General features: G+C 40.8%; 1 protein-coding gene across 1 annotated transcript; it reads right to left on the bottom strand.

Annotated features, from left to right (window-relative positions):
• Positions 1 to 14523: 14523 nt before the first annotated feature.
• LOC139547246 (zinc finger protein 32-like) lies at positions 14524 to 22554 on the bottom strand. Its single transcript, XM_071356314.1, has 2 exons — positions 21947 to 22554; positions 14524 to 15271 (listed from the first exon to the last, which is right to left on the bottom strand). The coding sequence occupies exons 1-2, from the start codon at positions 22293 to 22295 to the stop codon at positions 14652 to 14654; spliced, it is 969 nt and encodes a 322-aa protein (XP_071212415.1). The 5' UTR covers positions 22296 to 22554; the 3' UTR covers positions 14524 to 14651.
• Between the last annotated feature and the right edge of the window lie 3669 nt (positions 22555 to 26223).

Below are 26223 nucleotides of genomic sequence, written 5' to 3'. Positions count from 1 at the left end.
TTATTATAATCATAATTCTGAGTGTAATATGTTTCTTATTAGAAAGAATGGAGTTCTCTTCAGACAGGCTGGAATGCTGTGTTCCTTACAGGACATTCTGTCTCTACCCAGGGAGGGGAGAGACCTTGGGTTGGTTGCAGATAGTTTAACAGGTGGCAGACAACGTAATGAGGCTGTGAACTGTATTGCCATTGTATTCTAGAGGAGGATGGACATTAAAACCTATGACATCATCTTTATTATATAACCTGATGTAAAATGTATTATGATCAGTACTCTCGAGAATAAACGCTATTGATTGATTGATTTTAAGACTGGTTTTCTGTCCATTTGGCTGATAATTATCTTACAAATTCTTATTTATGGGCAGAATGTTTTAATTGAATTGGTTGATAAACAGGAATCGAAATTCCTTTAACAATTGCTTAAACAAATGTGGTTTCTACTGACAATTGAGATGTACAAACTATGGCATAAGGGGATGACAAGTGGATAAAAGACATTAATGAGCGAGGTAGGACAGACGTTGTCAATATAACTATTTGTTCAGCACTTTTGATATGTACAGTGACAGAATTCAGAACATGGGCCGTTCTTACAATATTCTCCCTGTACACCAAGTCAGAACTGTAGGATAAGGGGGCATATAAGCAGACAATGAAAGCTCTTACAATATTCAATGAGTGCATTTCCCTAAAATAGGCTATAGACAACATGTGCACCACCATATCAGAACAGTAGGTGAAATTAAGAGGGGAAAATATACCAAATTATTAGGGTGAGGCACATGGGCTACTAACAGCTTACTACACAACATACACTTAGTATTACTTTCTTAGCTACAGTTTCCATATCTCACAGGCATACTAAATCATTTATGCAGCAGCATACAATACATTTTTGGACTCACCACTCATTGTTGAATATGCGATTTCCAACTTGTTGTGTCATGTTTATGTCCAATGGCCACCAATACGTTTGATCTATAATTTCTCTTCATTACTTCTCTTCATATGACAAGGATTAAAAAGGATCTGCCAGTAGATTGTCAACATGATTCATGATGATGACTGCTTGCTAAGATTTTGAAAGTATGATTTGAATATACTGTAGATATAACGTCATTTGACGTTATTTTATCTGTGGCCAATGACCTTGAGCCTTCTTGGATGGGCACTTCTAATGTAACTCTATGGCAGCAACCAAGGGGTTTGAATTTTCCACGTCTATCCTTAGACTTGGCGGTGACGTAGTGTCCCCATGAACACTGAGCCAATCACGGCGCAACCTTACATATTTTCTGCTGGCTTGCCCCGCCACCACCGAAAGCACTAAGTTAGGTTGAAACACCTGCAATTTGGAGTTGCCTTACTCAAGAAAACAAAAAAAGAGATCATATGATCAATGAGATCAATGATATTTATTTTATTTATTTATTTTTTACATTGTTTGCGAACTGATATGTGACACATATTAAAATAACATGCAAAACAGGCAAGCCCCCCCCAACTGTTTTGTTATTTTAATTATTCACCTATAAATGCATTGGCAACCCATCATGTAAATGAGAACTTGTTCTCAACTGGCCTACCTGGTTAAATAAAGGTGAAATAAAATAAATTTGGCCACTGCATTGGCAACCCATCATGTAAATGAGAACTTGTTCTCAACTGGCCTACCTGGTTAAATAAAGGTGAAATAAAATAAATTTGGCCACTGCATTGGCAACCCATCATGTAAATGAGAACTTGTTCTCAACTGGCCTACCTGGTTAAATAAAGGTGAAATAAAATAAATTTGGCCACTGCATTGGCAACCCATCATGTAAATGAGAACTTGTTCTCAACTGGCCTACCTGGTTAAATAAAGGTGAAATAAAATAAATTTGGCCACTGCATTGGCAACCCATCATGTAAATGAGAACTTGTTCTCAACTGGCCTACCTGGTTAAATAAAGGTGAAATAAAATAAATTTGGCCACTGCATTGGCAACCCATCATGTAAATGAGAACTTGTTCTCAACTGGCCTACCTGGTTAAATAAAGGTGAAATAAAATAAATTTGGCCACTGCATTGGCAACCCATCATGTAAATGAGAACTTGTTCTCAACTGGCCTACCTGGTTAAATAAAGGTGAAATAAAATAAATTTGGCCACTGCATTGGCAACCCATCATGTAAATGAGAACTTGTTCTCAACTGGCCTACCTGGTTAAATAAAGGTGAAATAAAATAAATTTGGCCACTGCATTGGCAACCCATCATGTAAATGAGAACTTGTTCTCAACTGGCCTACCTGGTTAAATAAAGGTGAAATAAAATAAATTTGGCCACTGCATTGGCAACCCATCATGTAAATGAGAACTTGTTCTCAACTGGCCTACCTGGTTAAATAAAGGTGAAATAAAATACATTTGGCCACTGCATTGGCAACCCATCATGTAAATGAGAACTTGTTCTCAACTGGCCTACCTGGTTAAATAAAGGTGAAATAAAATAAATTTGGCCACTGCATTGGCAACCCATCATGTAAATGAGAACTTGTTCTCAACTGGCCTACCTGGTTAAATAAAGGTGAAATAAAATAAATTTGGCCACTGCATTGGCAACCCATCATGTAAATGAGAACTTGTTCTCAACTGGCCTACCTGGTTAAATAAAGGTGAAATAAAATAAATTTGGCCACTGCATTGGCAACCCATCATGTAAATGAGAACTTGTTCTCAACTGGCCTACCTGGTTAAATAAAGGTGAAATAAAATAAATTTGGCCACTGCATTGGCAACCCATCATGTAAATGAGAACTTGTTCTCAACTGGCCTACCTGGTTAAATAAAGGTGAAATAAAATAAATTTGGCCACTGCATTGGCAACCCATCATGTAAATGAGAACTTGTTCTCAACTGGCCTACCTGGTTAAATAAAGGTGAAATAAAATACATTTGGCCACTGCATTGGCAACCCATCATGTAAATGAGAACTTGTTCTCAACTGGCCTACCTGGTTAAATAAAGGTGAAATAAAATAAATTTGGCCACTGCATTGGCAACCCATCATGTAAATGAGAACTTGTTCTCAACTGGCCTACCTGGTTAAATAAAGGTGAAATAAAATAAATTTGGCCACTGCATTGGCAACCCATCATGTAAATGAGAACTTGTTCTCAACTGGCCTACCTGGTTAAATAAAGGTGAAATAAAATAAATTTGGCCACTGCATTGGCAACCCATCATGTAAATGAGAACTTGTTCTCAACTGGCCTACCTGGTTAAATAAAGGTGAAATAAAATAAATTTGGCCACTGCATTGGCAACCCATCATGTAAATGAGAACTTGTTCTCAACTGGCCTACCTGGTTAAATAAAGGTGAAATAAAATAAATTTGGCCACTGCATTGGCAACCCATCATGTAAATGAGAACTTGTTCTCAACTGGCCTACCTGGTTAAATAAAGGTGAAATAAAATAAATTTGGCCACTGCATTGGCAACCCATCATGTAAATGAGAACTTGTTCTCAACTGGCCTACCTGGTTAAATAAAGGTGAAATAAAATAAATTTGGCCACTGCATTGGCAACCCATCATGTAAATGAGAACTTGTTCTCAACTGGCCTACCTGGTTAAATAAAGGTGAAATAAAATAAATTTGGCCACTGCATTGGCAACCCATCATGTAAATGAGAACTTGTTCTCAACTGGCCTACCTGGTTAAATAAAGGTGAAATAAAATAAATTTGGCCACTGCATTGGCAACCCATCATGTAAATGAGAACTTGTTCTCAACTGGCCTACCTGGTTAAATAAAGGTGAAATAAAATACATTTGGCCACTGCATTGGCAACCCATCATGTAAATGAGAACTTGTTCTCAACTGGCCTACCTGGTTAAATAAAGGTGAAATAAAATAAATTTGGCCACTGCATTGGCAACCCATCATGTAAATGAGAACTTGTTCTCAACTGGCCTACCTGGTTAAATAAAGGTGAAATAAAATAAATTTGGCCACTGCATTGGCAACCCATCATGTAAATGAGAACTTGTTCTCAACTGGCCTACCTGGTTAAATAAAGGTGAAATAAAATAAATTTGGCCACTGCATTGGCAACCCATCATGTAAATGAGAACTTGTTCTCAACTGGCCTACCTGGTTAAATAAAGGTGAAATAAAATAAATTTGGCCACTGCATTGGCAACCCATCATGTAAATGAGAACTTGTTCTCAACTGGCCTACCTGGTTAAATAAAGGTGAAATAAAATAAATTTGGCCACTGCATTGGCAACCCATCATGTAAATGAGAACTTGTTCTCAACTGGCCTACCTGGTTAAATAAAGGTGAAATAAAATACATTTGGCCACTGCATTGGCAACCCATCATGTAAATGAGAACTTGTTCTCAACTGGCCTACCTGGTTAAATAAAGGTGAAATAAAATAAATTTGGCCACTGCATTGGCAACCCATCATGTAAATGAGAACTTGTTCTCAACTGGCCTACCTGGTTAAATAAAGGTGAAATAAAATAAATTTGGCCACTGCATTGGCAACCCATCATGTAAATGAGAACTTGTTCTCAACTGGCCTACCTGGTTAAATAAAGGTGAAATAAAATAAATTTGGCCACTGCATTGGCAACCCATCATGTAAATGAGAACTTGTTCTCAACTGGCCTACCTGGTTAAATAAAGGTGAAATAAAATAAATTTGGCCACTGCATTGGCAACCCATCATGTAAATGAGAACTTGTTCTCAACTGGCCTACCTGGTTAAATAAAGGTGAAATAAAATAAATTTGGCCACTGCATTGGCAACCCATCATGTAAATGAGAACTTGTTCTCAACTGGCCTACCTGGTTAAATAAAGGTGAAATAAAATAAATTTGGCCACTGCATTGGCAACCCATCATGTAAATGAGAACTTGTTCTCAACTGGCCTACCTGGTTAAATAAAGGTGAAATAAAATAAATTTGGCCACTGCATTGGCAACCCATCATGTAAATGAGAACTTGTTCTCAACTGGCCTACCTGGTTAAATAAAGGTGAAATAAAATAAATTTGGCCACTGCATTGGCAACCCATCATGTAAATGAGAACTTGTTCTCAACTGGCCTACCTGGTTAAATAAAGGTGAAATAAAATAAATTTGGCCACTGCATTGGCAACCCATCATGTAAATGAGAACTTGTTCTCAACTGGCCTACCTGGTTAAATAAAGGTGAAATAAAATAAATTTGGCCACTGCATTGGCAACCCATCATGTAAATGAGAACTTGTTCTCAACTGGCCTACCTGGTTAAATAAAGGTGAAATAAAATAAATGTGGCCACTGCATTGGCAACCCATCATGTAAATGAGAACTTGTTCTCAACTGGCCTACCTGGTTAAATAAAGGTGAAATAAAATACATTTGGCCACTGCATTGGCAACCCATCATGTAAATGAGAACTTGTTCTCAACTGGCCTACCTGGTTAAATAAAGGTGAAATAAAATAAATTTGGCCACTGCATTGGCAACCCATCATGTAAATGAGAACTTGTTCTCAACTGGCCTACCTGGTTAAATAAAGGTGAAATAAAATAAATTTGGCCACTGCATTGGCAACCCATCATGTAAATGAGAACTTGTTCTCAACTGGCCTACCTGGTTAAATAAAGGTGAAATAAAATAAATTTGGCCACTGCATTGGCAACCCATCATGTAAATGAGAACTTGTTCTCAACTGGCCTACCTGGTTAAATAAAGGTGAAATAAAATAAATTTGGCCACTGCATTGGCAACCCATCATGTAAATGAGAACTTGTTCTCAACTGGCCTACCTGGTTAAATAAAGGTGAAATAAAATAAATTTGGCCACTGCATTGGCAACCCATCATGTAAATGAGAACTTGTTCTCAACTGGCCTACCTGGTTAAATAAAGGTGAAATAAAATAAATTTGGCCACTGCATTGGCAACCCATCATGTAAATGAGAACTTGTTCTCAACTGGCCTACCTGGTTAAATAAAGGTGAAATAAAATAAATTTGGCCACTGCATTGGCAACCCATCATGTAAATGAGAACTTGTTCTCAACTGGCCTACCTGGTTAAATAAAGGTGAAATAAAATAAATTTGGCCACTGCATTGGCAACCCATCATGTAAATGAGAACTTGTTCTCAACTGGCCTACCTGGTTAAATAAAGGTGAAATAAAATACATTTGGCCACTGCATTGGCAACCCATCATGTAAATGAGAACTTGTTCTCAACTGGCCTACCTGGTTAAATAAAGGTGAAATAAAATAAATTTGGCCACTGCATTGGCAACCCATCATGTAAATGAGAACTTGTTCTCAACTGGCCTACCTGGTTAAATAAAGGTGAAATAAAATAAATGTGGCCACTGCATTGGCAACCCATCATGTAAATGAGAACTTGTTCTCAACTGGCCTACCTGGTTAAATAAAGGTGAAATAAAATAAATTTGGCCACTGCATTGGCAACCCATCATGTAAATGAGAACTTGTTCTCAACTGGCCTACCTGGTTAAATAAAGGTGAAATAAAATAAATTTGGCCACTGCATTGGCAACCCATCATGTAAATGAGAACTTGTTCTCAACTGGCCTACCTGGTTAAATAAAGGTGAAATAAAATAAATTTGGCCACTGCATTGGCAACCCATCATGTAAATGAGAACTTGTTCTCAACTGGCCTACCTGGTTAAATAAAGGTGAAATAAAATAAATTTGGCCACTGCATTGGCAACCCATCATGTAAATGAGAACTTGTTCTCAACTGGCCTACCTGGTTAAATAAAGGTGAAATAAAATAAATTTGGCCACTGCATTGGCAACCCATCATGTAAATGAGAACTTGTTCTCAACTGGCCTACCTGGTTAAATAAAGGTGAAATAAAATAAATTTGGCCACTGCATTGGCAACCCATCATGTAAATGAGAACTTGTTCTCAACTGGCCTACCTGGTTAAATAAAGGTGAAATAAAATAAATTTGGCCACTGCATTGGCAACCCATCATGTAAATGAGAACTTGTTCTCAACTGGCCTACCTGGTTAAATAAAGGTGAAATAAAATAAATTTGGCCACTGCATTGGCAACCCATCATGTACAGTGGGGAGAACAAGTATTTGATACACTGACAATTTTGCAGGTTTTCCTACTTACAAAGCATGTAGAGGTTTGTAATTTTTATCATAGGTACACTTCAACTGTGAGAGAAGGAATCTAAAACAAAAATCCAGAAAATCACATTGTATGATTTTTAAGTAATTAATTTGCATTTTATTGCATGACATAAGTATTTGATACATCAGAAAAGCAGAACTGAATATTTGGTACAGAAACCTTAGTTTGCAATTACAGAGATCATACGTTTCCTGTAGTTCTTGACCAGGTTTGCACACACTGCAGCAGGGATTTTGGCCCACTCCTCCATACAGACCTTCTCCAGATCCTTCAGGTTTCGGGGCTGTCGCTGGGCAATACGGACTTTCGGCTCCCTCCAAAGATTTTCTATTGGGTTCAGGTCTGGAGACTGGCTAGGCCACTCCAGGACCTTGAGATGCTTCTTACGGAGCCACTCCTTAGTTGCCCTGGCTGTGTGTTTCGGGTCGTTGTCATGCTGGAAGACCCAGCCACGACCCATCTTCAATGCTCTTACTGAGGGAAGGAGGTTGTTGGTCAAGATCTCGCGATACATGGCCCCATCCATCCTCCCCTCAATACGGTGCAGTCGTCCTGTCCCCTTTGCAGAAAAGCATCCCCAAAGAATGATGTTTCCACCTCCATGCTTCACGGTTGGGATGGTGTTCTTGGGGTTGTACTCATCCTTCTATTCCTCCAAACACGGCGAGTGGAGTTTAGAGCAAAAAGCTCTATTTTTGTCTCATCAGACCACATGACCTTCTCCCATTCCTCCTCTGGATCATCCAGATGGTCATTGGCAAACTTCAGACGGGCCTGGACATGCGCTGGCTTGAGCAGGGGGACCTTGCGTGCGCTGCAGGATTTTAATCCATGACGGCGTAGTGTGTTACTAATGGTTTTCTTTGAGACTGTGGTCCCAGCTCTCTTCAGGTCATTGACCAGGTCCTGCCGTGTAGTTCTGGGCTGATCCCTCACATTCCTCATGATCATTGATGCCCCACGAGGTGAGATCTTGCATGGAGCCCCAGACCGAGGGTGATTGACCGTCATCTTGAACTTCTTCCATTTTCTAATAATTGTGCCAACAGTTGTTGCCTTCTCACCAAGCTGCTTGGCTATTGTCCTGTAGCCCATCCCAGCCTTGTACAGGTCTACAATTTATCCCTGATGTCCTTACACAGCTCTCTGGTCTTGGCCATTGTGTAGAGGTTGGAGTCTGTTTGATTGAGTGTGTGGACAGGTGTCTTTTATACAGGTAACGAGTTCAAACAGGTGCAGTTAATACAGGTAATGAGTGGAGAACAGGAGGGCTTCTTAAAGAAAAACTAACAGGTCTGTGAGAGCCGGAATTCTTACTGGTTGGTAGGTGATCAAATACTTATGTCATGCAATAAAATGCAAATTAATTACTTAAAAATCATACAATGTGATTTTCTGGATTTTTGTTTTAGATTCCGTCTCTCACAGTTGAAGTGTACCTATGATAAAAATGACAGACCTCTACATGCTTTGTAAGTAGGAAAACCTGCAAAATCGGCAGTGTATCAAATACTTGTTCTCCCCACTGTAAATGAGAACTTGTTCTCAACTGGCCTACCTGGTTAAATAAAGGTGAAATAAAATAAATTTGGCCACTGCATTGGCAACCCATCATGTAAATGAGAACTTGTTCTCAACTGGCCTACCTGGTTAAATAAAGGTGAAATAAAATAGATAAAATCAATTTGGCCTCATGGTGAAATCATTGAGTGGTTTCCTTCCTCTCCGGCAACCGAGTTAAGGAGGATACCTGTATTTTTGTAGTGACTAGGTGTGTTGATACACCATCCAAAGTGTAATTAATAACTTCCCCATGTTCAAAGGGATATTCAATGTCTGCTTTTATTATTTTTACCCATCTACCTTCTTTGTGATGAATTGGAAAACCTCCCAGATCTTTGTGGTTGAAACTATGTTTGAAATTCACTGTTCGACTGAGGGACCTTACTGATAATTGTATGTGTAGGGTACAGAGATCAGTCATTCAAAAATCATGATAAACACTCTTACTGCACACAGAGTCCATGCAACTTATGCGACTTGTTAAGCACATTCTTACTCCTGAACTTATTTAGGCTTGCCATAACAAAGGGGTTGAATACTTATTGAGTAAAAACTTTTCAGCTTTTAATTTTTAAATCAGTTTGTAAAAATGTCAAAAAACATGATTCCACTTTGACATTATGGGATATTGTGTGCCAGAGACACACAAAAAAAAGTACATTTAAACCATTTTAAATTCAGGCTGTAACACAACAAAATGTGGAAAAAGTCAAGGGGTGTGAATACTTTCTGAAGGCTCTGTACGTGTGAAAAGAGGCTTGTTGCTGTTCACCCAAACCAACACTTTCAGATGGGAATGTCCGTTCTGTTGGTCGATGGCTGTGGTACAGTCCTGTTTCAGATGGGAATGTCCGTTCTGTTGGTCGATGGCTGTGGTACAGTCCTGTTTCAGATGGGAATGTCCGATCTGTTTGTCGATGGCTGTGGTACAGTACTGTTTCAGATGGGAATGTCCGTTCTGTTGGTCGATGGCTGTGGTACAGTCCTGTTTCAGATGGGAATGTCCGTTCTGTTGGTCGATGGCTGTCGTACAATACTGTTTCAGATGGGAATGTCCATTCTGTTTGTCGATGGCTGTGGTACAGTCCTGTTTCAGATGGGAATGTCCGTTCTGTTGGTCGATGGCTGTGGTACAGTCCTGTTTCAGATGGGAATGTCCGTTCTGTTGGTCGATGGCTGTGGTACAGTCCTGTTTCAGATGGGAATGTCCGTTCTGTTGGTCGATGGCTGTGGTACAGTCCTGTTTCAGATGGGAATGTCCGTTCTGTTGGTCGATGGCTGTGGTACAGTCCTGTTTCAGATGGGAATGTCCGTTCTGTTGGTCGATGGCTGTGGTACAGTCCTGTTTCAGATGGGAATGTCCGTTCTGTTGGTCGATGGCTGTGGTACAGTCCTGTTTCAGATGGGAATGTCCGTTCTGTTGGTCGATGGCTGTGGTACAGTATGTATATGTTTGTATTATTTGTAGTGTTGTACAGCTAAGCCCAAGTCATCTTCAGACCCAACTCACATTTAAATATCTGGCTGTGTCATTATGACTTTGGAGAATTATTAGACACATTGAACTTATTTCATTTGAACAAATTGTAGGTTTCAAAGCTAAACGTGGAGAAGAAGATAGGGAGAGAAAAAAAAAGACAGATTGGATCCTGAAAAATTGACCCGCAATAACTGATGAGTAGGTTTTTGTTCATCAATGGCAAATTAGTATTTAACAGTGTGCTGATATTGTCATATTTTTTTTTTAAAGAATATGACTCAAACAGTGTTGTAAAAAGTACCCAAATCAGTATTTAGTAGTGTGTGGGTGTCATGATATTGTTTATAAACAGAATATGACTCATAAACAGGGATGGTAAAAGTACCCAATTGTTATACTAGAGTAAAAGTAAAGATACTTTCATAGACAATTACTCAAGCAGAAGTCACCCAGTGAAATTCTACTTGAGTAAAAGTATTTGGTTTTAAAATATACTTAAGTGTCAACATTAAATGTAATTGCTAAAATATACTTAAGTATCAAAAGTTAAAGTATAAATCATTTCAAATTCCTTATATTAAGCAAACCGGACGGCACGATTTTATTGTTTCTTAAATTTACACTCAGACAGCATTTACAAATGAAGCGTGTGTTTAGTGAGTCCACCAGATCAGAGGTAGTAGGGATGACCAGGGATGTTCTCTTGATAAGTGTGTGAATTACAATATTTTCCTGTCCTGCTAAGCATTCAAAATGTAACGAGTACTTTTGGGTGTCAGGGAAAATGTATGGAGTAAAAAGTACATTATTTTCTTTAAGGATGTAGTGAAGTAAAAGTACAGATACCCCCAAAATACGACTAAAGTAGTACTTCAAGTATTTTTACTTAAGTACTGTACACCGCTGCTTATAAATGACTCATGGCAGAAAGAATGGTGAATATTATTCCAGACACTGACATGGCAGAAAGAATGGTGAATATTATTCCAGACACTGACATGGCAGAAAGAATGGTGAATATTATTCCAGACACTGACATGACAGAAAGAATGGTGAATATTATTCCAGACACTGACATGACAGAAAGAATGGTGAATATTATTCCAGACACTGACATGGCAGAAAGAATGGTGAATATTATTCCAGACACTGAAATAGCAGAAAATATTGTTCTACTCACCTAGAGTCATAAAAATGCTTACCATGTGTGTATGTCTTTGCCAAAAAATATAAAAAATGTCTCCCGGTACAATAGCCAGCTCCTCTCAGAAGCAGAGACCTTCTAAGACCCAAAATGTCTCCCGGTACAGTAGCCAGGTCCACCCTTCTAAGACCCAAAATGTCTCCCAGTACAATAGCCAGGTCCTCCCTTCTAAGACCCAAAATGTCTCCCAGTACAGTAGCCAGCTCCTCCCTTCTAAGACCCAAAATGTCTCCCGGTACAGTAGCCAGGTCCTCCCTTCTAAGACCCAAAATGTCTCCCAGTACAATAGCCAGGTCCTCCCTTCTAAGACCCAAAATGTCTCCCAGTACAATAGCCAGCTCCTCTCAGAAGCAGAGACCTTCTAAGACCCAAAATGTCTCCCAGTACAGTAGCCAGCTCCTCCCTTCTAAGACCCAAAATGTCTCCCAGTACAGTAGCCAGGTCCTCCCTTCTAAGACCCAAAATGTCTCCCAGTACAGTAGCCAGGTCCTCCCTTCTAAGACCCAAAATGTCTCCCGGTACAGTAGCCAGGTCCTCCCTTCTAAGACCCAAAATGTCTCCCAGTACAGTAGCCAGGTCCTCCCTTCTAAGACACAAAATGTCTCCCAGTACAGTAGCCAGGTCCTCCCTTCTAAGACACAAAATGTATCCCAGTACAGTAGCCAGGTCCTCCCTTCTAAGACCCAAAATGTCTCCCAGTACAGTAGCCAGGTCCTCCCTTCTAAGACCCAAAATGTCTCCCAGTACAGTAGCCAGCTCCTCCCAGAAGCAGAGACCTTCTAAGACCCAAAATGTCTCCCAGTACAGTAGCCAGGTCCTCCCTTCTAAGACCCAAAATGTATAGCCAGCTCCTCCCAGAAGCAGAGAGACCTTCTAAGACCCAAAATGTCTCCCAGTACAGTAACCAGCTCCTCCCTTCTAAGACCCAAAATGTCTCCCGGTACAGTAGCCAGCTCCTCTCAGAAGCTGAGAGACCTTCTAAGACCCAAAATGTCTCCCGGTACAGTAACCAGCTCCTCCCTTCTAAGACCCAAAATGTCTCCCGGTACAGTAGCCAGCTCCTCCCTTTTAAGACCCAAAATGTCTCCCGGTACAGTAGCCAGCTCCTCCCTTCTAAGACCCAAAATGTCTCCCGGTACAGTAGCCAGCTCCTCCCTTTTAAGACCCAAAATGTCTCCCGGTACAGTAGCCAGCTCCTCCCTTCTAAGACCCAAAATGTCTCCCGGTACAGTAGCCAGCTCCTCCCTTCTAAGACCCAAAATGCCTCCCGGTACAGTAGCCAGCTCCTCCCTTCTAAGACCCAAAATGTCTCCCGGTACAGTAGCCAGCTCCTCCCTTCTAAGACCCAAAATGTCTCCCAGTACAGTAGCCAGCTCCTCCCTTCTAAGACCCAAAATGTCTCCCGGTACAGTAGCCAGCTCCTCCCTTCTAAGACCCAAAATGTCTCCCGGTACAGTAGCCAGCTCCTCCCTTTTAAGACCCAAAATGTCTCCCGGTACAGTAGCCAGCTCCTCCCTTCTAAGACCCAAAATGTCTCCCAGTACAGTAGCCAGCTCCTCCCTTCTAAGACCCAAAATGTCTCCCAGTACAGTAGCCAGCTCCTCCCTTCTAAGACCCAAAATGTCTCCCAGTACAGTAGCCAGCTCCTCCCTTCTAAGACCCAAAATGTCTCCCGGTACAGTAGCCAGCTCCTCCCTTCTAACTACTCCAAAGATCTGGTCTTTTATAGTCATCAATATTTTACAAGTTTGTTCATTTTACTGATAAGGAGATTATATCCACTTCCTCAGACTCTGTCTCATAGCGATCGCAACGTTGTATCAGTCTCATTATGGTGTCTGTCAGTGTACGGGCAGTTCTTTAAAAAAAATGTTTTACCTTTATTTAACTAGGCAAGTCAGTTAAAAGAACAAATTCTTATTTTCAATGACAGCCTAGGAACAGTGGGTTAACTGCCTTGTTTCAGGGGCAGAACGACAGATTTGTACCTTGTCAGCTCAGGGATTCGAACTTGCAACCTTTCGGTTACTAGTCCAACGCTCTAACCACTAGGCTACGCTGCCGCCCCTACAAGTGCCATTGTATCTGTGTCAATGTTGTGAGCAGAGTGTGGGAGCCGTATGTGTGCTCCCTGATGCACTTTGTGTCCATGTGATGTGAAGAATTTGTTTCCACAATATGAGCAGTGGTAAGGAATCTCCCTTGTGTGTGTTACCTCATGGTCTTTCCCTAACTGGGTAAATATCTTTCCACACTGGAAGCACTGGTAAGGTTTCTCTCCGGTGTGGACTCTTTCATGTAATTTCAGTTGCCTTAACCAGGTACATGTCATTCCACAGTGGGAGCAGTTCCAAAAGGCTGCTCCTTAGTGTGTATTTTCTCATGCTGCTTCAGTTTCCCTAACTTCTTAAAACTCCTTTCACAATGAGCACCCTGGAAACGCTTCATTGCAGAGTGTGTTAGCTCATGATATTTCAAGGTCCCGGATGAGGTAAAACTCTTTTCACAGTGGGAACAGTGGTAGGGCTTCTCTCCTGAGTGTATTCTCTCATGTTGTTTCATGTTACTTGACTCTGAGAAACTCTTTCCACATTGGGAGCAATGGTAAGGTTTTTCTCCTGTGTGTGTCCTCTTATGCTTTTTCAGGTCCCCAGATGAGGTAAATCTCTTTTCACAGTGTGAGCAGTGGTAGGGCTTTTCTCCTGTGTGTATTCTCTTATGTTTTTTCATGTCCCCTAGCTGGGTAAACGTTTTTCCACATTGAGAGCATTGATAGGGCTTGTCTCCTGAGTGTATTCTCTCATGTTTTTTCAGGTTACATGACATGGTGAAATTCTTTCCACACTGGGAGCAATGGTAAGGTTTTTCTCCCGTGTGTGTTCTTTTATGGTATTTCAAGTGTGCAACTTGGGTAAAACTCTTTCCACACTGGGAGCATTGATAGGGCTTGTCTCCTGAGTGTATTCTCTCATGTTTTTTCAGGTTACATGACATGGTGAAATTCTTTCCACACTGGGAGCAATGGTAAGGTTTTTCTCCCGTGTGTGTTCTTTTATGGTATTTCAAGTGTGCAACTTGGGTAAAACTCTTTCCACACTGGGAGCATTGATAGGGCTTCTCTCCTGAGTGTGTTCTCCCATGCCGTCTCAGGTGGTTTAATCGGCTAAATCTCTTCCCACAGTCTGAGCACTGGTAAGGTGGTACTCCAGAGTGAATTATTTTATGTTTTTTCAGATAATCCAATGAGGAAAAACTCGACTTTTCTCCTGAGTGTGTCCTCATGTTTTTTCAGGTTACCTAACTCAGTAAAACACTTTCCACACAGGGAGCAGTGGAAAGACTTTTTCCCTGTGTGTGTTCTCTCATGTCGTTTCAGGGACCCTAATCGGGTAAAACTCTTTGCACACTGAGAACAGTTATAAGGTGTCTCGTCTGAATGTATTCTCTTATGTATTTTCAGGTATTCGGAAGAGGAAAATCTCTTTCTACATTTAGTGCATTGGTTAAGCTTCTCTCCTGTGTGTATTCTCTCATGCGTTCTCAAATTCCCTAACTGGGTGCAACTCGTCCCACACTGAGAGCAGTGGTAAGGCTTCTCTCCTGTGTGTGTTCTCTTATGGTCTTTAAGGTACCCTAACCGGGTAAAACACATTCCACACTGGCAGCATTTGAAAGGATTTTCTCCTGTGTGTGTTCTCTCATGCCTTTTCAGGTTCCATAACCTGGTATATGTCTTTCCACACTGAGAGCAGTGGTGTTGTCTCGCTGGTTTGGATGTCTCTGGCTCTGATTCGCCTGAAGGAGTCTTCCCACTGTCAGAGTGAGAGTCTGGTCTCTCTCCTGCCAAAGACAAAAATAGGAGACTATTTAGTTTAACACTAATATATCCGTGTTTGGCACTCAGCATTTAGGAGATAGATTGGGGATAAGGCCCTGGACTAGTGTCCTGTCCAGGGGGTGTACTGGTACATCAAGATGCCTCACTACAGAAAAAATAAAACGGACTAGGTCTATACTGCTCCTACATGGTGTAACAATACATCATGTAGATTTACATTTACATTTAAGTCATTTAAGTCATAGATGTATATAATGAACAGACTAGGTCTATACTGCTCCTACATGGTGTAACAATACATCATGTAGATGTATATAATGAACAGACTAGGTCTATACTGCTCCTATGTGGTGTAACAATACATCATGTAGATGTATATAATGAACAGACTAGGTCTATACTGATCCTACATGGTGTAACAATACAGAGTACGACCCTGCCTCACACAGGAAGCGGCGCAGGTCCTAATCCAGGCACTTGTCATCTCCCGTCTGGATTACTGCAACTCGCTGTTGGCTGGGCTCCCTGCCTGTGCCATTAAACCCCTACAACTCATCCAGAACGCTGCAGCCCGTCTGGTGTTCAACTTTCCCAAGTTCTCTCACGTCACCCCGCTCCTCCGCTCTCTCCACTGGCTTCCAGTTGAAGCTCGCATCCGTTACAAGACCATGGTGCTTGCCTACGGAGCTGTGAGGGGAACGGCACCTCCGTACCTTCAGGCTCTGATCAGGCCCTACACCCAAACAAGGGCACTGCGTTCATCCACCTCTGGCCTGCTCGCCTCCCTACCTCTGAGGAAGTACAATTCCCGCTCAGCCCAGTCAAAACTGTTCGCTGCTCTGGCACCCCAATGGTGGAACAAACTCCCTCACGACGCCAGGTCAGCGGAGTCAATCACCACCTTCCGGAGACACCTGAAACCCCACCTCTTTAAGGAATACCTAGGATAGGATAAAGTAATCCTTCTAACCCCCCCCCCCCCCCTTAAAAGAGTTAGATGCACTATTGTAAAGTGGTTGTTCCACTGGATATCATAAGGTGAATGCACCAATGTGTAAGTCGCTCTGGATAAGAGCGTCTGCTAAATGACTTAAATGTAAATGTATATAATGAATGTCCACTAGTGGCATTCCACATTTTAATTATATTCACACAAAAATATGTTGCATTAATCAAATATCTGTACAATCAGAGCACCTGTGTTTTCTATGGCATGGTGGAACTATGGGGCATTCATGTGCTCCTGGGAAACTGGGATGTCCGACATGATTATGGTTCAAGTGCTTTTGAAGTCAGACCAATTATTAAACTAATACGATTTTAGCTAGCTTGATAAGAGAAGCTAACATTGCTAATAATAAAGTTACCTAGCTTATTTAAAGTAACTGTCCACTCTTTCCAGATTTCTACGAAATATGACCTATAAATAAGTACAATATGAGTTAAATAGTTTTCCTTCCAAAAAAATATAAATAGGTTAAAAAGCAGCTTTTCTGTGTTGGAATGGTGTGGGCGTACAACAACAACGGAACGGTGTGGGCGTATAAAGGTCCTAAAAAATATTCACGCAAGTAGACTGCTGATTGTTACCACAGTCCTGTTTCCTCCTTCTCAGGAGGATGACATCATCCCAAGGATGACATCATCCCAACTCCAGTCCTCCAGTACCCCCAACAGCACACATTTTATGTGGCTCCAGACACCTGATTCTACTTGTCAACTAATAATCAACCCCTCAATGAGTCTACACTCAACATCCCACGAGAGAAAAAAATATATATATATTTTTTTTACATAATTTTAAGCTCTACATCATTTGTTTTTAAAATCTCAATGGTGTCTTTAAGTCCTTAGTTGTTTAGGTTATAGCCTAAAATAATAGATACTGATCGTATTGAAATATCTATGATACCACATCACACCTGCCCGGCAGACTAGCATCACTACTCTGGACGGTTCTGACTTAGAATATGTGGACAACTACAAATACCTAGGTGTCTGGTTAGACTGTAAACTCTCCGTCCAGATTCATATTAAGCATCTCCAATCCAAAATTAAATCTAGAATCAGCTTCCTATTTCGCAACAAAGCATCCTTCACTCATGCTGCCAAACATACCCTCGTTAAAACTGACTATCCTACAGATCCTCGACTTCGGCGATGTCGTTTACAAAATAGCCTCCAACACTCTACTCAGAAAATTGGATGCAGTCTATCACAGTGCCATCTGTTTTGTCACCAAAGCCCCATATACTACCCACCACTGCGACCTGTACGCTCTCGTTGGCTGGCCCTCGCTTCATATTCGGCGCCAAACCCACTGGCTCCAGGTCATCTACAAGTCTCTGCTAGGTAAAGCCCCACCTTATCTCAGCTCACTGGTCACCATAGCAGCACCCACCCACACGCGCTCCAGCAGGCATATTTCACTGGTCACCCCCAAAGCCAGTTCCCCCTTTGGCCGCCTTTCCTTCCAGTTCTCTGCTGCCAATGACTGGAACGAACTGCAAAAATCACTGAAGCTGGAGACTCATATCTCCCTCACTAACTTTAAGCACCAGCTGTCAGAGCAGATCACAGATCACTGAACCTGTACATAGCCCATCTGTAAATAGCCCATCCAACTACCTCATCCCCACTGTTATTTATTTTGCTCCTTTGCACCCCAGTATCTTTACTTGCACACTCATCTTCTGCACATCTACCATTCCAGTGTTAACTTGCCATATTGTAATTATTTCGCCACTATGGCCTATTTATTGCCTTACCTCCCTTATCCTAACTCATTTGCACACACTGTATATAGACTTTTTCCTATTGTATTATTGACTGTATGTTTGTTTATTCCATGTGTAACTCTGTGTTGTTTTTTGAGTGGCACTGCTTTGCTTTATCTTGGCCAGGTCGCAGTTGTAAAATGAGAACTTGCTCTCAACTGGCCTACCTGGTTAAATAAAGGTGAAATAAAAATTTAAAATAATAAAAAATTTAAAAAATACAGCCTTTAGTATTACCATCAACTCATGTCTAATACATATAGATAGATATGTACTGTATATAAAAAGCTTGCCCCAGGTTATTTAATTTACACATTAAGGCAGGTGAATTTGTGAATTATCATGAATAACACAAGGGCTGTTGTTAGTGTGTTATTCACCATAATCCACAGGTTTGAGTGCCTTATTGCATTTAGAAAACATTTTAAAAAGTTCACCTACATGTTTTCATTAAAAACATGATTTTAATGAGTAGGAGAGGTAACGGGCAATTGTACTTTTTTGGTGTGTTTTACTCAATTTCTCAGAAACACTTGAACTCGGCAAATTCATTGTTTTATATAACAAACGTACATCTGTCTCATAATCATTCATACCATTTATAGGTCTGTGCATAAAACAGTCAGATCACAATATTGATTTCAGTCCGAGAAGTCTGGACTTTACATTTGCCCCCCCGTGCCAGGGCCAATTGGAACAATCGCTGGGAGTCAAATGTAACACCGAAAATTTTAACTAAGTAAATTTACTTAACTTCAAAACCATTCATGTTTATGAATTATCATAGACATATGTAATGATTTTGCTAGAAATATACGTATTTTTATGTACATAACCAATATTTACATTAACAGCCCTGTTTTTGCATTGCCATTCAGTTCCTCTCAAAACATCTGTCTGATGGCCATCATGGTTCCCATATCTGTTTAGAACTTGTTTGGTTGCTACAGGACCCCAAGGCTGGTTAAAGTGAGTATATGATCGTTCAACTTGTTTGGCTTCTACAGGACCCTTTTCAACTCTTAATGATCGGCTATAAAAAGCCAACTGACATTTATTCCTGATTATTATTTGACCATGCTTGTCATTTATGAACATTTTGAACATCTTGGCTCTCTCTAATTCTCTCCTTCTCTCTTTCTTTCTCTCTCTCGGAGGAACTGAGCCCTAGGACCATACGTCAGGACTACCGGGCATGATGACTCCTTGCTGTCCCCAGTCCACCTGGCCTTGCTGCTGTCCCAGTTTCAACTGTTCTGCCTGCGTTTATGGAACCCCTACCTGTCCCAGACCTGCTATTTTCAACTCTTAATTATTGGCTATGAAAAGCCAACTGACATTTATTCCTGATTATTATTTGACCACGCTTGTCATTTATGAACATCTTGGCCATGTTCTGTTATAATCTTCACCCGGCACAGCCAGAAGAGGACTGGCCACCACTCAGCCTGGTTCCTCTCTAGGTTTCTTCCTAGGTTTTGGCCTTTCTAGGGAGTTTTTCCTAGCCACCGTGCTTCTACACCTGCATTGCTTGCTGTTTGGGGTTTTAGGCTGGGTTTCTGTACAGCACTTCGAGATATTAGCTGATGTACGAAGGGCTATATAAAATAAACTTGATTGATTGATTGACCCCAAGGCTAGTTAAAGTGAGTATATGATCGTTCAACTTGTTTGGCTTCTACAGGACCCCAAGGCTTGTTAAAGTTAGTATATGATCATTCATGTATGATCATTCATCGTCTCCCCTAAATGAGTTTTATTTCATCCTTCCAGCAGAGGATATAGTGCGGACATACAGTGTATTCGGAAAGTATTCAGACCCCTTTACTTTTTTTGTTTTACGTTACAGCTTTATTCTAAAATTGATTAAATTGTTGTTGTTTTCCCTCATCAATCTACACACAATACTCAATAATGACAAAGCAAAAACAGGTTTTTAGACATTTTTGCACAAAAAAAAAATGAAATATTACATTTACATAAGTATTCAGACCCTTTTCAGGACTTTGTTGAAGCACATTTGGCAGCGATTACAGCCTCTGGTCTTCTTGGGAATGACCCTACAAGCTTGGCACACCTGTATTTGGGGAGTTTCTCCCATTCTTCTCTGCAGATCCTCTCAAGCTCTGTCAGGTTGGATGGGGAGCGTCACTGTATGACGCTTCACCGTAGGGATGGTGCCAGGTTTCCTTCAGACGTGACGCTTGGCATACAGGCCAAAGAGTTCAATTTTGATTTCATCGAACCAGAGAATCTTGTTTCTTATGGTCTGAGAGTCTTTCAGTGCCTTTTGGCAAACTCCTAGTGGGCTGTCATGTGCCTTTTACTGAGGATTGGCTTCCGTCTGGCCACTCTACCATAAAGGCCTGATTGGTGGAATGCTGCAGAGATGGTTGTCCTTCTGGAAGGTTCTCCCATCTCCACAGAGGAACTCTGGATTTCTGTCAGAGTGACCATCGGGTTATTGGTCACCTCCCTGACCAAGGCCCTTCTCCCCTGATTGCTCAGTTTGCCGGGCAGCCAGCTCTAGGAAGAGTCTTGGTGGTTCCAAACTTTTTCCATTTAAGAATGATGGAGGCCATTGTGTTCTTGGGGACCTTCAGTGTTGCAGACATTTTTGGTACCCTTTTCCAGATCTGTGCCTGGTCACAATCCTGTCTCTGAGCTCTAAGGACAATTCCTTCGACCTCATGGCTTGGTTTGTGCTCTGACATGCACTGTCAACTATGGGACCTTATATAGACAGGTGTGTACCTTTCCAAATCATGTCCATTCAATTGAATTTACCACAGGTGGACTCCAAGTTGTAGAAACATCTCAAGGATGATCAATGAAAACAGGATGCACCTGAGCTCAATTTAGAGTCTCATAGCAAAGGGTCTGAATACTTATGTAAATAAGGTATCTGTTTTTAAATTTTTAATACATTTGCAAACATTTCTAAAAACCTGTTTTAATTTAGTCATTATGGGGACTGATGAGTGTAGTGATGAGTGATGCGTGTAGACTGATGAGAATTTTTTATTTATTTAATACATTTTAGAATAAGGCTGTATATGTAACAAAATGTGGAAAAAGTCAAGGGGTCTGAATACCTCCCGAAAGCACGGTACAGTATATATTTGTATTATTTTACCTTTATTTAACTAGGCAAGTCAGTTAAGAACAAATTATTATTTTACAATGACGGCCTAGGGACAGTGCCTTGTTCAGGGGCAGAATGACAGATTTTTACCTTGTCAGCTCGGGGATTCGATCTTGCAACCTTCCGGTTACTAGTCCAACGCTCTAACCACTAGGCTACCTGCCGCCCCATATTGACCTAAGAGTTGTGGAAAGTTGGTAGAATTGTGTTCATAATGATTCCACAGCTGTATCTGTGGCAAAAGGTGCTTCAACCAAGTATTCACTCTGGGGTGAATTTGTAATTAATTAAAATGTGTGTATTTATATATTTTGTTTCTTTCACTTTGGAAATGTGGAGCAGATTATGTAGGTAAGTAAGGGCAAATATCAAATGTAATCTCTTTTTTTTTGTTTCTAATTTTAGGGCAGTAAAATGCAGACTATCATTAGTCACTGTAGCAAGGTTTATACAAATGCCCTCTGTTGGAAACCATATAGTTGACTAGAACTATGGGGTTGTCCTGTCTAGACGCTTTTTTACAGGAATGGGGGGAGGATTGTTGATATCCATTTTATGAATTGTGTATGTGTAGGTAATATAATGGGAAGCCTTTTATCCATTAACGTTTGGTTGGTTGACCACCACTCTTTGTACCTTTAAACAGTTCCTACAATACAGAACAACATAGTCAAGTGTAGAATGCTCTTTTAAAAACCACACATTAGTTCAACAACTACAGAATTTGTGGTCCTATTTTTTAAGATGGTACTTACTGGTGTTAATCAGATTTCCAGTCTTCTCTAATTCTCCCTCCTCCTCATCCAATGTGACAGTAATCTCCCCTTCCTCCTTCACTCCAAACACTTCTTCCACTGTGACCGCCAACTCCCCCTCCTCTTTCACTCCAAACACTGCATCCTGCTCTTTCTCCTCCTTCACGCCGTAAGCTTCTTCTTTCACTGTAACGTCTTTTTCTTCTTCTTTCACTGTAACAGCCTCATCCTCAACTTCTTGTTTTATTGTGACAGCCTCTTCTTCCTTCTCCTCTTTCACGAGATCTTCTTTCTCCGTCCAGCAGACCTCTTCTTCTTTAGCAGGGGTGGAGTAGTTTAGTGAACTCATGGTATCTAGCTAACGTTAGCTGGTTAGCATTAATGATTAGCCTAGTGCTACTGCTGATTTCACCAGTCAGCTAGCTGACTACTAGCAACGTAAAATGAAATTAAATGCGGTAACCAGCTATACAACAGACGTTTATTTAAAACACAGTGGCTAATATACACCGACAGTGGCTCAAGAATTTTAGTGTTTCGGCTGTTAGCTATCAAGCTACCGAGGTGGATGACTAGCTGTTGTTGTTGAAGAAGCGTCCTGTCCACTAGATTATACGTCACGCTGGTAGCTTCACCTGAAATACACACGTCGCCATCTGCTGACTAAAGTGGATAACGCAGTTGAGAGAATTTAAAATGTGTTCATTTTTTTGTTTATTTTTATTAAATAGTAATATTATATTGCGACATACAAAGAGAAGTACGGTGGCGTATGCCGCCACTCCGAGAAAAAAAATATATATAATGACGAGATAAGATCACGTTATTAGGAAATAATTCAATATCTCGTTATAATGAAATAATCCATGATCTCCTTATTACGAGAAAGATCATTTTATAACAAGAAATATGTCGTTATTACGAAATAATTCAGTTCCAGTTTTTTTTATCCCTTTTTCTCTTTTTATTTAGAATTGATAGTTAGTCTTGTCCCATCGCTGCAACTCCTGTGCAGAGAGAGAGGCGAAGGTCGAAAGCCATGCGTCCTCCAAAACATGATCCACCAAGCCGCGCTGCTTCTTGACACACTGCTTATTTAACTCGGACATGGCTTGCTCTCATGCACAGGTTGACATTATGGCCGGGTTTGTTTGAGTTGATCAACTTTTATTTTCTCCTCGGTTTGAGGCATTGGGAGATATTAGTGTAATGGAGCAATATAGATGGTGTTGTCATTAGTTTACCTACATTGCAGAGAAATCTGAGTTCTCTATCACAGCCGTGGGAAGTTTGGGTGCTGAGGGTGTTGCAGCACCACCTGAAAAATAACAAATATTAATAAAAAAAATAAACATATAAGTAGTGGACTGGGCCTTTATGACACCTTTATTAGTGGACTGGGCCTTTATGACACCTTTATTAGTGGACTGGGCCTTTATGACACCTTTATTAGTGGACTGGGCCTTTATGACACCTTTATTAGTGGACTGGGCCTTTATGACACCTGTATTAGTGGACTGGGCCTTTATGACACCTGTATTAGTGGACTGGGCCTTTATGACACCTGTATTAGTGGACTGGGCCTTTATGACACCTGTATTAGTGGACTGGGCCTTTATGACACAATTCAATGTCATAACAATTCATTTCAAAGTAAGGGGTTTTCCTCACTGCTTACAGATAATAATTGTCTCCGTGTAGATGCTGAACAGCAATACATTTCACATTTATACTAAAGCACACAAGGGCCCACAATCTGTAAGATGTGAACATACTATTCCTTATAACTATATCAAATACATGCAATATTCCAGAAACAGGTTTCTGTGCCAGTTTACAACCAATCAGTAAAAGATAACCGACTTCGAGCGCTTCAACATGGTTTGTGTTTCCAACACCACAACGTTTTAAACACTTTAAATGGGCGCCTCTGATTTGTGTGGTATGTCCCTGGACTCTTGGGAATCTTGGTAGATTCTCGGGAAAATATGAATCCCTAGGTTGTAGGTATATAGTGTATTTTCATTTATAGGGGAAGAAACTAAATTAACTCAGGCAATAACAACAACTCAGCCAGGTCGAATATAAACATTTTAAATATCCTACAGATTAGATCTAGCCTAAACAACTTCTTATCCATGTAAAATATGATATATCATACAGATTAGATATAGCCTAGAAGACTTCTTATCCGTGTTCAACATTAACCAGTTGTGACCAGACTATTCCCTCAAAGCCACTCTGTAAGATATAAATCGTCAGAGGACCAGCGATTGGAGCAAATGCATCACGTTGAAACGGCACTCAATATTCTGTAGTCTTTGAGGAATGACACACACACACAGGAAACACAGAGCCGGAGTTAGAAAATGACAATTTAATAACAGTGTGTATACATTGAAACTGACTCCAAATTCAGCTCATGTTTTGAAATAAAACATTTATATTCGAGTCCTGCTTTGTACTAATTTGATTTCATGTGACAAACAAAAACAGTCACAAGCTTAGTTTCCACCTGATTGGTTCGGTAGAAGACAAAAACGCATTCGCACGCTATGGGGCGTGGGATGTTCTCTACAATCATTTGCCTGCTCTAAATGATTTAGACCAGCAGGTGCCAATAGTGTACACTGTGAGTGATCAAAGCATTGAGTAATGTACCTATTTTTGACACAATTGGCTGGAAAACCTAAACGCTTCGCTTCCCCGTCACTACTCCCCTGTATGTGTTCTTTCATGGCTTTTCAGCAAGCTTCTCTGGGTAAAACCCTTCCCCACACTGGGAGCATTGGAAAGGCTTTTCCCATGTGTGTGTTATATTATGTTCTTTCAGGTGCCCTAGCCGGATAAATTAGAATAATTTTCACACTGGGGGCAGTGATAAGGCTTCTTCCCTGTATGTGTTGTGTTCTTTCATGACCTTTCAGGCTCCCTATCTGGGTAAAACCTTTTCCACACTGAGAGCACTGGAAAGGCTTCTCCCCTGTGTGTGTTCTATCATGCTTTTTCAGTCTCCCCATCTGGGTAAAACCCTTTCCACACTGAGAGCATTGGAAAGGCTTCTCTACAGAGTGTGTTCTCTCATGTGATTTCAAGGTACCTGATTGGGCAAACGCCATTCCACACTGAGAGCATTGGAAAGGCTTCTCTACAGAGTGTGTTCTCTCATGTGATTTCAAGGTACCTGATTGGGTAAAACTCTTACCACAGTGGGAGCAGAGGTAGGGCTTCTCTCCAGTGTGTATTCTTTTATGTTTTTCCAGTTGCCCTAACTGTGTAAAGCTCTTTTCACACTGGGAACAGTGGAAAGGCTTCTCTACTGAGTGCCTCCTCTCATGTGATTTCAGATACCCTAAATGGGTAAAACTCTTTCCACACTGAGAGCAATGGAAAGGTTTTTCTCCTGTGTGTATTCTCTTATGATCTTTCAGATGCGATGACTGGATAAATCTCTTTCCACACTGAGAGCAGTGATGTTGTTTTGCTGATTTGGGCGTCTCTGGGTCTGGTTCCAATGAAGGACTCTTTTCGCTGTCAAAGTGAGAGTCTGGTCTCTCTCCTGTCAAAGACAAGAGTATTTTGTTAAACAGAGACCTGAATAAAACCTCCACAGTCTCCCTATGAGCTTTAATCCAGTCTAGATCCCTTATTATAAAATGGGTAGTTTGGATTGTGGATGCTGATTGGTTGGTAGCTGTTAGTTATTCACGATAATCCATTGGTAATACCTGTTAACAGTTCCATTTTAATTATCCCTAAAAATCCACTGTCCCACAGCCCAGCCAGGCCATTTATAAACTAATCTCCACTGTCCCACAGCCCAGCCAGGCCATTTATAAACTAATCTCCACTGTCCCACAGCCCAGCCAGGCCATTTATATAAACTAATCTCCACTTTCCCACAGCCCAGCCAGGCCCTTTATAAACTAATCTCCACTGTCCCACAGTAACCCATGGCTACTAGCCTAACATTTGGTTTGGAACAGAGGGACATCATTAACCCATGGTTACTAGTCTAACATTTGGTTTGGACATCCTGCAACTTTATAATATAATAATCATAATTTTATGAAAGCAATAAGGAAGTCAAACCCAAGTTATTATGAATAACACATCACTGTTTCCTCCACTTTGTATCATGCCTAAGAACAAATCAAATCCAAATGTAATTGGTCACAGACACATGGTTTGCAGATGTTAATGCGAGTGTAGCGAAATGCTTGCAGCCCTTAGTTGTGTTTTCACTTCAGGATAATCCGCAGATTCTCATGCCTTGT

This window comes from Salvelinus alpinus, chromosome 2 (assembly GCF_045679555.1).
Source record: "Salvelinus alpinus chromosome 2, SLU_Salpinus.1, whole genome shotgun sequence".
Taxonomy (NCBI): Eukaryota; Metazoa; Chordata; class Actinopteri; order Salmoniformes; family Salmonidae; genus Salvelinus; species Salvelinus alpinus.
The sequence above is the reverse complement of the archived record's forward strand: the minus strand, read 5'-3'. Positions and strand labels throughout refer to the sequence as shown.

What these genes read in the sequence shown, in the direction of transcription:
- LOC139547246 (XM_071356314.1), bottom strand. Translation starts at nt 22,295, where the DNA reads ATGAGTTCACTAAACTACTCCACCCCTGCTAAAGAAGAAGAGGTCTGC. An exon ending in TGGAAATCTGATTAACACCA is followed by an intron (nt 15,272 to 21,946) that starts GTAAGTACCATC and finishes TGTCTTTGGCAG; the next exon opens with GAGAGAGACCAGACTCTCAC.